Source organism: Plodia interpunctella, chromosome 16 (assembly GCF_027563975.2).
Source record: "Plodia interpunctella isolate USDA-ARS_2022_Savannah chromosome 16, ilPloInte3.2, whole genome shotgun sequence".
Taxonomy (NCBI): Eukaryota; Metazoa; Arthropoda; class Insecta; order Lepidoptera; family Pyralidae; genus Plodia; species Plodia interpunctella.
Window position 1 is genome coordinate 8,742,586 of NC_071309.1, and position 12,144 is coordinate 8,754,729.

The 12,144-nt window shown below is 36.6% G+C and overlaps 2 protein-coding genes across 3 annotated transcripts in view; both read left to right on the plus strand.

Annotated features, from left to right (window-relative positions):
• The first annotated feature begins 1,017 nt into the window (after positions 1 to 1,017).
• LOC128676267 (acidic leucine-rich nuclear phosphoprotein 32 family member B-like) lies at positions 1,018 to 4,989 on the plus strand. The gene is made up of 3 exons (XM_053756285.2): positions 1,018 to 1,214; positions 2,639 to 2,831; positions 3,108 to 4,989. Exons 1-3 carry the CDS (start codon positions 1,113 to 1,115, stop codon positions 3,158 to 3,160), a joined length of 348 nt encoding a protein of 115 aa, XP_053612260.1. The 5' UTR covers positions 1,018 to 1,112; the 3' UTR covers positions 3,161 to 4,989.
• Positions 4,990 to 8,341: 3,352 nt separating this feature from the next.
• The window catches only part of CDase (Ceramidase), a 30,480-nt gene continuing 26,677 nt past the window's right edge, over positions 8,342 to 12,144 (plus strand). Inside the window, exon 1 of one of the 2 annotated variants that reach the window (XM_053756749.2) lies at positions 8,342 to 8,688. Coding sequence is in view for 1 of the 2 variants with exons in the window: in XM_053756748.1 (XP_053612723.1) it covers positions 11,651 to 11,745 (95 nt within the window). In the remaining variant the exon portion in view is untranslated. Of the gene's footprint in view, positions 8,689 to 11,635; positions 11,746 to 12,144 lie in introns of those variants that run through there. The other variant, XM_053756748.1, reaches the window with a different exon arrangement.

Here is a 12,144-nt window from a genome sequence, read left to right on the forward strand (position 1 = left end):
TTACTCATGTTTTTATTAACAACCTCATTTATGTAAAAATGAGTTTGATTTTAGTATTTAAATATTGTACGAAAGAAATACGCAGGTCCTTTGTTGAACATTCGATGACCACTACACTGGACCTATTGTGAGGAAATTTGCCAAAAAGATAGACTCACAAAAGTAAGTATCGCAGAAGTCGTGCCGACCGCCTGGTAGATAAACCTACTACCTAATTACCAAGGTTCCTAAACTGCATTTCATTGTACATAAAACCGCGGCTGCTTGCTATCTTATCAAAATGTTGTCTCATTTTAATTGTGTATTAATTGTAATTAATTAGATTTTATGCCCACGACGATAATACCTATACTTAAAGCCAAAAAATAGAATACTCTTTCATTTGACGACTATAGAAATATCGAAATCGCGCAGTGTAATATACAATTTTCTCGACTCATCGATAAAGTGTAATTAACTTAATGCAATCAAAAAATGTGAAAAAAAAATATACTGTTCCTATCCTACCTATTTAGTTTACTGATATGCAGCAACTTCAGACTGATCGCGCATCATAGAAATAATAACATTAATCAGGTGTAATTTTATGTGCGGTCATTGATTTTTACTAAAATCTGTCATTATAGCTAACATTGTGTCTCGTGAGACTTCCAAATCTAACTTTTTAAAAATTCTACCATGATATTATTTATGAACCAACTTTTTAGTTTCCCGCTTTCATTTTGTTATGTGTGGCGCCATCTAGCAACGTAATTTAGAACCGATTATATCCATGTGCATTATTTGTTGTCTTTTCTCACATTTGCACGGTAAAATAGAAGAAAATATGACAGCAATGTACTCAAAATCCGATTAAAAGCGATATAAGACAAAAATACCCTCGTTACACGTAGGAATAACAAATAATATTTTTACGTATTTTACCCACATGCTAGTCACAGCTTGGTGATGGCGGATATTCTCAGCCAATCACAGCGAAGCGTGCAGAAGCCCGCGCCATCTTCGTTTTCAAACTGTTCTCGCCGCTCACTCGTCAGTCAGTCGCGCGTCGGATTCAGAGAATCAAACAACTGTCTATTTCTAGTAATTAACGCCAAAAAATCAGAACAATCATGAGCACCAATGAAAATAACAGTGAAGTGGCCGTTGACAAGGTCGGAGACGAGAAGGTGGACGCGAAAAGTGATCTAAAAGGAGCGAAAAGGGCAGCAGAGGTGAGTGCACATGTCACACAAATGTATTCATTTAAATAGCTCGCCATTTTATTGAACGCTATTTTATAGGCCGTATAACGATATTAAGCACATTGTCATTGTTTTTCATTGATACTCCACGTGGTCATTGGGGTTTTGATCTTCCAACCATCCTTTCTAGCCGGCTTATTTTTGGACGTCATTTTCCATGACACTATGCATTTTAGCGTGTGTGAGGTAATCGATGAGTCAATACCATGATGTTACATGGTGTCTTGCGGACAAGCTTATCGTGCACCATGTATCAAGGAGTAGGTACGTGAATCCGTAGCATTGTTTACTCGATTTCGATACTGAGGTATGACCTTGGCGAAAAAAAAACATGGCGCGAGAACGTACGCTGTCTTTCTTTATAATTGTTATTGTAAAAAGCTCATGTCTAAATTGTATAATGACCTGTGATGTCTGTAGATTATTGATTTATTGGTTATCAATGGTTATTTCAGACTTTCACAGTCATTATGCTCATGGCAGCGTGACGCTAGACGGGTAACATGGCCGGCAAATGTCAGTGTTTGTACTGGCTTGTCACAGTCGCCGCGTAAATGTTTGGTTATGTTAACTACTTGTTATCATATTATCAAGGCAATGAATTAAGTACTACACAAAATTCAAGTATGCCACGAATCGTAACGTCAGTTTATTTTCACGTTCTTGTATCAATTTGGTAGTTCACTCTAAATACTAGTCAATGACCCGGCATTATTTGCATGTAGGTGTTTTGTATGTCGTATAGTACGCTTCCTTTGTTTCTACGAGTAGGTAACCTCTCAAAGTAAAAAAACCGTGACGAAAATAAAATTAAGATTATTGATTTGAGAAATTAGGCAGGAATAAGTATAAAAATGTGTTAGATTTTCGGCGTGCATTGGAGATCTTGCGTCTCTTTCTCTCATAATAACCTAAATATAAAAAAGCACACGAGGACGCATGAAGTTTTGTGGTCATTTTGCATTGAAATATTTTGTTTTTCAATTAATTTTATTAGTGTTACGTTGCTAATGAAAGATGAGTCTACTAGTTTTATCAGATCATTAAGGCGACTTTCGTCTAATATCCCCCTTCTGCTAGTCTGAAGTGCGTGAACGGCTATGTATGCGCCGTGACCGCGTTCCGTTCACTTTTGCTACGGGAAAATAGGCCGTATGCCGAAAGCCCCGCGCTATTCGTCGTTCCCCCCAACTAATGACCCACGCTTCTTTATCGTTACGAATCTTTGTCACCTGCGTCTCATTATCTTGTACGTAACCTGTCTTAATTTCACAAAAGTTCTTAGTAGGATATTAGATTGCCTCGTTTGGCTAATCGCCAATTAGTAATGATCTTGAAATAAAAACTCAATAATGTTGGTGCATGTAAATAATGATTGTTTCTTTGGTTTCTAGGAAAAAACGACAGAAGCAAAAAAGGCGCGAAAGGAAGAAAATGGTGGGGGCGGCGAGGATGAGCCACACAGTGACGAGGAAGATTTAGAAGGAGAGGGTGAAGGCGAAGAGGATGACGACGAAGACGTAGAGGGTGAAGAAGGCGATGAGGATGATGAGGAAATTGAAGGAGAAGACGATCTCGAAGGCGATGGTATGTACCTACATCTCTCAAAGTCATAAATTCTCACACTTTCTTCAGTAATCTTAAAATTTTGCTAATGACAACGGAGTTAAGTATATAAAATATAATTTTTTATCAATAAATGTTTATACTTCACATGATATAGGTAAAACGTTGACTCGAGTTTTTTATCATCTATCTTGTTTATCTTGTATGATTTTATAGTATTGCATTAGACATCGTAAGTTTCTCGACATTTTTTATCTTATGATAACATATAATGCAATTCTTTTCTCGTTGTTACAGATGAGGAGGTAGAAGAAGAAATGTTAGGTGAAGAAGATGAGGATGATGCGTAATACGGCTCGTGCCTCGATAAGGACAATGTCACAGTGAAGTGTTGTGCTCGTGACGGCCCGGACTAGCGGCCTCGCCTCGCCTCAACTGTCTCAGCCCCAACCTTTGACAGCCACATTCACAACAGTTGGGAACACGCGAGGCCGATAACGCTCCCACCTAAAACGGGTGCAGTTTTATTTAAATGACAAATGTAATTAATTAAGTCTAATCCAATGCAGATTTTCAATTTTTTACAATGTTTAAGTTTGGTACCGAAGCCGTATCTTTATTTTAGCTCGCGGTGACGAGTTGTGTAATTAAGACTTAGTAGAATGCTGTTGAATTTTGTCATAAAATGTACAAATCTGTTTTCGGAAGTAAACGTATTCTAAGTGAAACCCGCTCTGTATTCTAGGTTTACCTACGAATCCGAAAAATGGTGAAATTGTGATATTTTTCTATGCAATAGTCCTACCCGTTTGTAATAAACATGCCAATATGGCAGTACTAACGTACCTAGTGAATAAGCAAATTATTCACAAAGCTCAATTCTTCATTTTCTTGTTGTTGATGCGAGTTTGTGTGTACATATTTAGCGTAAGTGAAGCCTGTGATTTTTTTGATCATAATGTAACATAGTGTGGTTGTTGCATTCAGGTTATTTACATTTCATTTCAGAAACTCCATCCCACCTATCCTTGTACTATGTGATGTGAATTTTGTACAACCACTTCCTCGTGCGACTCTTAAATTTCCCTGGGCCGTGAGTGTTATTGATGAATGAATTTTAATAGTTTGAAGATCGTCCAGGAACTTTCGGGCTGTACAAGGAAATGTTTGTCAAGCAGCTAGCGCAGCACTGACAATATTACATGGGCATTTGACCTAATATTAATTAATAGAAAAATATCACAATTTTACCATAATCTCGCATTCACGCGCCATTCAACCGTTTTGGCCGACCGATAAGTGGCGGCGGGCGCGTAGATAGCGACAATACAAAACCGGCCTGTAATCTATGTCCATAATTGTTAATTAGGATAGTCCTCAGTTCGGTATTCCAGTGTTTCACGATTCGAAATAAGAGATTCCTAGGTTAAAGTGATTTAGTATGTAGAATGTACGTCATTTTTTATGAGAGGACGCTACGGGGCCGCCGGGGCGGGGAGGCGATGCGCGTCATCCCCCCTCCGCGCGGCGGCCGGCGTGGCCTCGTTCGATTTGCCGCGCGGCGTGGGCCCCCTCCCCGCGCTGCTGCCGCCCGGCCCCTGTACTACGGCACGCCAACGCGATCCCTCGTGTGGAAAATTACCCGCGGCGAACGTACATTGCCGTTTAGCTGCAACGCGCAGTTGAAACTGCGATGTATATGCGCCCGGCGGCGCGACAAGCGTCCGGTCATCTAGACGCCGCTAGTAACAGTGTTTTGATACCTACTTCTCGCTCGTCGAAGCTGTTTTCACTCCGTTCAGTCTTTCGCGGGTGCCAGTGGCGGGACGAAACGCCTACGGTACGACCGTATGTCGAACACCACATTCCTGGCCCCCGTGAGCGACCGCGAGATGATTAGAAAAGCATTTAGAGGATGTTCCATTGGCGATCGTAAACCAAAGGGAATGTACGATTAGATGAAATTGAAATGAAATCAATAAAATTAACTTATGAGTAAATCCTATCGTCCCGCCTTTTCATTTTGTGGTAAGAATGAGCTGACGCATATTGTGTACTATGTACGACTTATGTGAATACCTTAGTACGATTTTATTTATTTGTGATGTTGAACACTATTGATTTTCTACAATGGACGAAATGTAAATACAACCGATTTTAAGTAAAACGTTATTTTGTTTTCACGCCTATTTATTTGTCCCTGGGTGATCCTGAAACGTGAAATTTGTTACAATTCGCGTGAATCTGAGCGATGTAAATAATTTTACGAAGATAGCGTTATAAAAATAAATATGGCGCATGTGTAGCGCAATTCATGAGGCTTCGTCCACACGTCGGTAACGGATTTTACAATTAATTTTATTTCGTATTAGTCACAAGTAAAAAAATGTTACATTTTAGTTCGGTCAAAAGAATGGGTTTTATAAGAGTTAAAAATTGGTACTGGGTAATTGGTTTTAGATTCGTAGGTATCTTCGGGACTCCGTTATGAAACATGCACATTTGCAAAAGTAAAATCAATATATAGTAAATATGGATTTTTAAGACTGCAGTACATAACGCAGGTTTTTTTGCGAAGATAGAGAAAATACATTAGACAAAAATATGTATGTATACATAGGTACCTACTACAGATTCATCGTTTCACGATTCAAAAATAAATATATTAGGACAAATCAAACAAAATTGAGCTAGCCCCAAAGTAAGTTGTGTTATTAAAAAGTTGAAAAATGTGTTTTTTAATTTGGAACAGGCTTTATTATCGATTCTGTGTGCACAAGCAACGATTGACTTTCAAATAAAAGATCGAGAACGCGGTTTAACTATGAACGTGAAGCAGGTAGGTAGTTGATATTGCAGAGGAGGACGGCACTGTTCAACTCAAAAGTGTCACTGTGAAATCAGTCTTACTCTTCACTATCCCTTAACAAACCAACATAATAAGCTTAGGTACCTACTCAATTCACAAGTACAAGTTACATGTAGAAGGAGTAAGAATTAAGGAAAACTTTTATATTTTGTTCCCGTGGGGAATTCCCGAGCATGAAGCCGCGGGAAATAGTCGTAGTCACAGTACAAATAGACAATTCATGTTGTCTGTCTGTCTGTCTTGTTCTATGCAACCAATTCTGCAAACTCTGCATACATGCACGATCTGCATTCGTCTGCTAGTTTAGTCGAACTGTAGTTATCTCGTTTATTAATTTACTAGCGGCCCGTACCGGCTTCGCTCTGGTAAAGCCATAAACCTTCCTCTCGAATCACTATCTATTAAAAATGTTCCGTTGCATAGTTTTAATAGATCTAAGCATACACAGATACAGAAAAACAGGAGTAAGCGACTTTGTTTTATAGTGAACTCAATTTAAAACAAACCGATTACCTATTCGTAGGCTTTTCAGTTTTTTTTTTCCATTTTTGGTGTAGGTAGTCTCCGCAATATCGTATTCGACCGGGGTTATGTTGTTACCCTTGGAACATTTCACCCCACGTTTTAATGCGGGCGCGAGTATAGGGAGTCGCAAATTCATCGGGGCAGACGCCCTGTATCCGTCCCTTTCCAGTAGGTATTATTAGCTACCTACTTCATGATAGAATAGAGATAACATAGCCTAGAAAATGGTAAACACTCAGCGTACACGTGGATACGAAACTTAATAGGATTATTATGAAATGGTAAGTGGAATGGTGAAGTTACCTTCGGCAGTCAATATTAACGGTAGAAATATAGAGGTTTGTGTGATGTGATATATGAATGCAACCTTAGTAGCGTGTGAACTTTGGCTATTTCAACGCCATCTATTAACAAATATTTATTAGTCTCACGGGTTGGTTCTCACTTCAAATATAGAAGTCAGACTTTGTGCATATTTACTTGGATAGATGGCGTTGGTAGTAATTTCAACATCAAAAATGTTTGCTGCAATTATTAATTTCTCGATCGACGAAAATTAACGTAATTACCATATATAAAAGAACAATGTGGGTAATTACCTACTACAATACCTACCTATGGACATTTTTATAATTCTGTTATGAGTTATGAGAATTTCATCAAAAAATAAAAATAAAGAAACTAGTTCTGATTTAGGCCGGCTTTCGTTTGTTTCGGTTAAGAGACGTAGTAGATACCTACCTATACTCTTTATTATACTGTGATTGAGCTGCGTGATAAATGTTAAAAACTATTTATTATTTTCTTAAATAAAATGTAGGTAGGTAGTATCTCCATATTCAGTACGATAAATACCTAAGTAAATAGATGTCGACAGGTAGTCACTCACCTTAAGTTGTTATTTTGTAACCATTTGGCTCAACGATAAAAATAAACCTACTTTTGATATCACACAGACCTTCTCATTGCAATAAAACAGGTATCTTTGTGTATACTTTTTACCAATCACACATTTTTATCGTTAACAACACAATAGGGGCAATCACATCATAGTAAAAATAAATGCACATTAAACTTGGTTTGATAACAAATGAAGACTATTTTGAGAAACTTAAAACTTTTATTTTTGCCGTGCATGAGACTGACAATCGCTACCGGCTGAAAAAATCTGTCAATTTGTCATTCACGTTTAACCAATCGGAAGAGAGCACTAAGGGTGGGCATACATCCGGTTGTACGTTTTCGACGAAATGTTTCGGTACGGAGATTAAAATTAAAAAAACTATAGAAAAAAACCAACACACAAAATGACTTCCTACATATTGCCAATGACCTTATTTTAAAATCTCTACTTTTACCTTATGTAAGTAATAAAATGGTAATAACATTATCTTGTTAATTTATTTAATAAATGTCGCTGATATTATTTAAAAAGTTAAAACATAGCTAAAGTACGTATGTTTTGTCTCGTTCTGTCAATGTCAAATTTTGTTAAGTGCAATAGTGACAAAACATAGTTTAGCTTATAGTATAGTTACTATTTTTTATTAACAATTGATAAATAAATTTCTGTGGTTTTAAGCTGTAAAACAACAGCTAGATATCCTTACATTATAAAAAGAAAAGAACTCACCCAGTTCCGTCTATCTGCATGAACGCGACAAACTCTAAACTACCTGACAGATTTTTATACGGTTTTCACCAATATATTGTGTGATTGTTTAGGAAGGTTTAGTGGTATAATTTATTTTGGTTTTAACCCAGCGAAGCTGGGACCGGCCGCTAGTTATAAATGAAACACACCCTAAACATACAACTTGGTATCTCAAAACAGGCGGATGTTTGAAATGTTGGTATCATCGGATGATGGATAGAAACACCTACGTAAAGGTGAAATTAAATATTTCTGTGTTCTTTTTATTCCTGACAATCTTGGTCAATCAAGTAGGAACACCTGTCTTGTCTGCCTGTCTTACCCCATTTTTGAATAACTATGAGTTTTCTTGTAGGTTCTATAATCTGGTTGTCTTGCTAGCTATATTCGACAATAAGATTATTAGTTTATTCATTGGTACGTTACTGGCTTTGGTTGGAATGAGTCGGCTTTACAATACATAGCATGAATCACAACACAAAACACAATAATTTAGTACGTTCTGGTCGTCGGAGCGAAGAGCACGTACTTCTATAGCTCTGCGGAGGCACAAAATATCGCGCGTAAAAATTAATTACCCTTGCTGTAATTTTGCTTTGCTTTAAGATTAAACAAAAGAGTGAAGTAAATCGCAGTTATAATTAAATACCAAAATGTAAATAAAAAATGGCCGCGAAGTGATTCAGTTTAATGAACTCTGCTATTTTCACTTTTCGAGCCACAATTTCCCATTCAGAATTTATTAGGAAAAATTAAAATTTAAAAAGTGTAGCATTTTTATTTCATTCATTCACATCTAACTTTAGGCTGTCATCTTCGGATCAAATTTGGTAAGTGTTTAGTTTTGTTTAAAAAAAATGTTTATATACAACTTTGCAACGGATATCCTGAATCCGTTTATCCTTTGATTTTCCGCATCACTTCCGGATAGGTTGCGTTCTTGAAACGTTTTACAGTTTTTTTATTCTTTAGGCTAAACGAAATCACTATTTTAAATTTTAATAAAACAATGTTTTTTTTTTTTAAATTGTTGACTTGATGTTTCTGGCTTCAATCAAAGAGTCTCTTTTCGTTTCGATAATAAACTACAGATGAATTGAACTAAGTATCTTAGACAGATCGTAAATTTTTACAAGTTGGTTATTTTACAAGTTTTATTTAGGTACCTAGGTAGGTTACATACACCGGTACTCCACAATGAAATTTTATAAGCTAAACTTAATTTAGGTACCTTCATTTGTTTTATTGAATTGAAATCACAATTTATGACAACACTGCATTGTCATTAAAATTAAAATCCATGCTCCACCTTATTTCTTGCTTCTGATAGTGCATCCCGGAATCAACTCCACATAACTCCTCATTGGTTACTACACCGACATGACTTGGTGCAAGGAAATCACCTGACTATGAATAAAAGGTTGAACAATTTTTTCTTTGTAAAAAAAAACTTATATTAGTCTATTATTCCGATTTGTATGACTATCGCATTCGCATCGCAGAGCGTTTCGACCGCTGCGGACGCGCTGTCATTACAATATTTCAAAGTTTAACAAAGACAATAATGAGTGTTTACTATGTATATTGTACATTAATTACTCTGTACTGTAGTAATGTCAATTGTATGAATGATTGATTTTGGAAATGATTCCTTCCTCAAGAAAATTGACGGATTGTAATAACCGCACAGCAGCAGCGGTCCAAATGTTCTGCGAACCATCTGACTATGAGTTATCAGCAATTTATACTTACTCATACAGTAGGTATTAAACAAAGATTCTCGTATCGTTCGCATTATCAGTCATTCATACGATTATCTAAAAGTCCGATTTGCAAGTGTTTGTTTCAAGTTATGAAGGTCACTCAAAAACCTTAGGTCAAGCTATAATATACGGCAAGCTATAATATATAATAGCACATCAAATAACGGCAACAAGAGCATCACCAAGGAGGGTTAACGTCAGTTAGGCGGCCAGTTGAATACAACCGAATCCGAAAATAGGTTATTTTTTACGCTGAACCTAGACTTCGCGGCGTCACAGCCCCGAAAGCCATGGGAGCCATTAACATGGGAGACCTCTGACAGTCAAGGCTAGTCATGATGATGCGCCCGACCCGGCTTCGCTCGGGTAAAATTATAATAAATTATACACATAATCTTTCCTTAGGAAATCATCTATCTAATAAAAAACACAGGATTTTACAATATGAATGGCAATGGCAAAAAAAAAAATTAAGACTGAAATTATTTCTTTGCAAAAACATATTTTTTTTTTACAAAATTAAGAAGTCAATGAGAAATAAGAATATACGTATGTTTCTTCGGTTCGTTTGTCCGAAACAGGGTCGCCCCTTCATTTCTGCAAGGTTATCAAGTTAGCTGAGTTTAATTTGTCGGATTTCTCATACATAACTTAAAACATAATCTTATTCTCCTAATATAGGTTAAGCTAACAATTAGTTTATGAGTCTTGGTCACTTGAGTAATGAAAATTCTATTCATTCATTCTAGGACAATATTTTGTAAATCATTTTCGCTTTAACGGCTAAACAACTGTACCGATTTTGATGAAATTTGGTATGCATGTACTTTGGCTTAGGGCAGAAGATCAAATTATGTACCTATACATATAATTTAGCTCTTTCCCGCGGCTTCGTCCGCATGAGTTATTCTGAGAAAGCGGCACATAAACTTTCTCCACCCTTATTGGGGGTTGATTTTTGAAAAAATCTACCCTATGTTTGAACGGGAACCTTTAACTATATGCATACCAAATTTCATCAAAATCGGTCGAGCGGTTTAGCAGTGAACGCGACATACAAATAGACAGGCTTTTTTTTTGACAGATTTTCATATACAGGCATTTATAATATTAGTAAGGATTAGGCTTTTACTCGAGACGGGTCGCTTGTTACGTTATATTTACAAATCCATAATATACTTCTTTACTTAGGTACCTACCTATGTACATAGTCCTACCTAGGTATTCTAGGTATTCTACTTAGGTCCTATTTACTAATATCCGTTTAAATGGCGAGCAAACATCACGTCTCACCACTTCACTCGGTCCGTGGTAATTGATTTAAAGATTATTTTGTTTTAACATAAAGATTATTTTGTTTTTATTATTTACTAACTGCGCCCCGGGGCTTCGCTCCCGTGTGAGTTTCGGGATAAAAAGCACAAGGTATCAAATTTCTACCCGTGTACCAAATTTCATAACAATCCGTCGAGTACATTTTGCGTGAAAGAGTGACAAACATCCTCACAAACTGCGCATTTGTAGTTACCACCAAACACGCGGTCTAATATTATAATTTTTGTATAAAAATCGTGAAGCGGTTAACATAATACCTCCCTACATCTACTTACCAAGTTTCAATTGTATTGCAATAAAGACGGACGGACAGACATGACGAATTTAAAACGGTTCCGTTTTTCGCCATTCGGCTTCGGAATCCTAAAAGTACTTATGTTTGAACTCGGAAACCAAATGAACGTACGGGTTCATTATTGAATGCGTAACGGACAAATTTTATCATTAATAATAATATTAGTTAATAAGTAAATAGTTATGGATTTATTGTATTGAAATGGCGGTTGAAAATATCCTTACATTATTACAAAACAAAGTTCTATGCCGCGTCTGTCTCTGTGTTCGAGATAAACTCAATTTTCATGCGATTTTCGCCAATAGATACCTAGTGTTTCCTGAGGAAGGTTTAGCTGCACAATTTATTATATTCACCCGAGCAAAGCCGGGAGGGCCGTTAGTCTACAATAATACAAAGATGTACAAGACCGAGTGCACGGTGCACACCCAGCTGCAGTTGCAATATGAAAGTGGAACTAGTATTGTGAAACGAATTGCAGCGTCTACCTACCAGTGAGTACGTTATCTATGAAACTTTATTTCCTTATTAAAATTGTGTGATACAACGATGGCTAAGCCTAAGGAAGGTAAAATGCTTATATCATCACTAAGTACTTACATAGGTACTCGTAGCACCTACCTATAAAACAAAGTTTTCTTCCGCGTCTGTTTGTTTTTAAGCTTACTTTTTCTAAAACCATTAATTTATTAAAACGATGTTTGATGTAGGTAACTAAGTAGTTTTTCACATAGTTTTTAATAATAATAACAAAACGTTTTCAGAATTTAAAAAAAAACCATACAACATATTTTTACTGTTATTTAGGTAAACAGTTTATTCTCGAAGGTTTACAAATATATTTTTCTATATTTTGTCTGAGGTCTGAGCTTACTGTTAGTCATTGATATCGA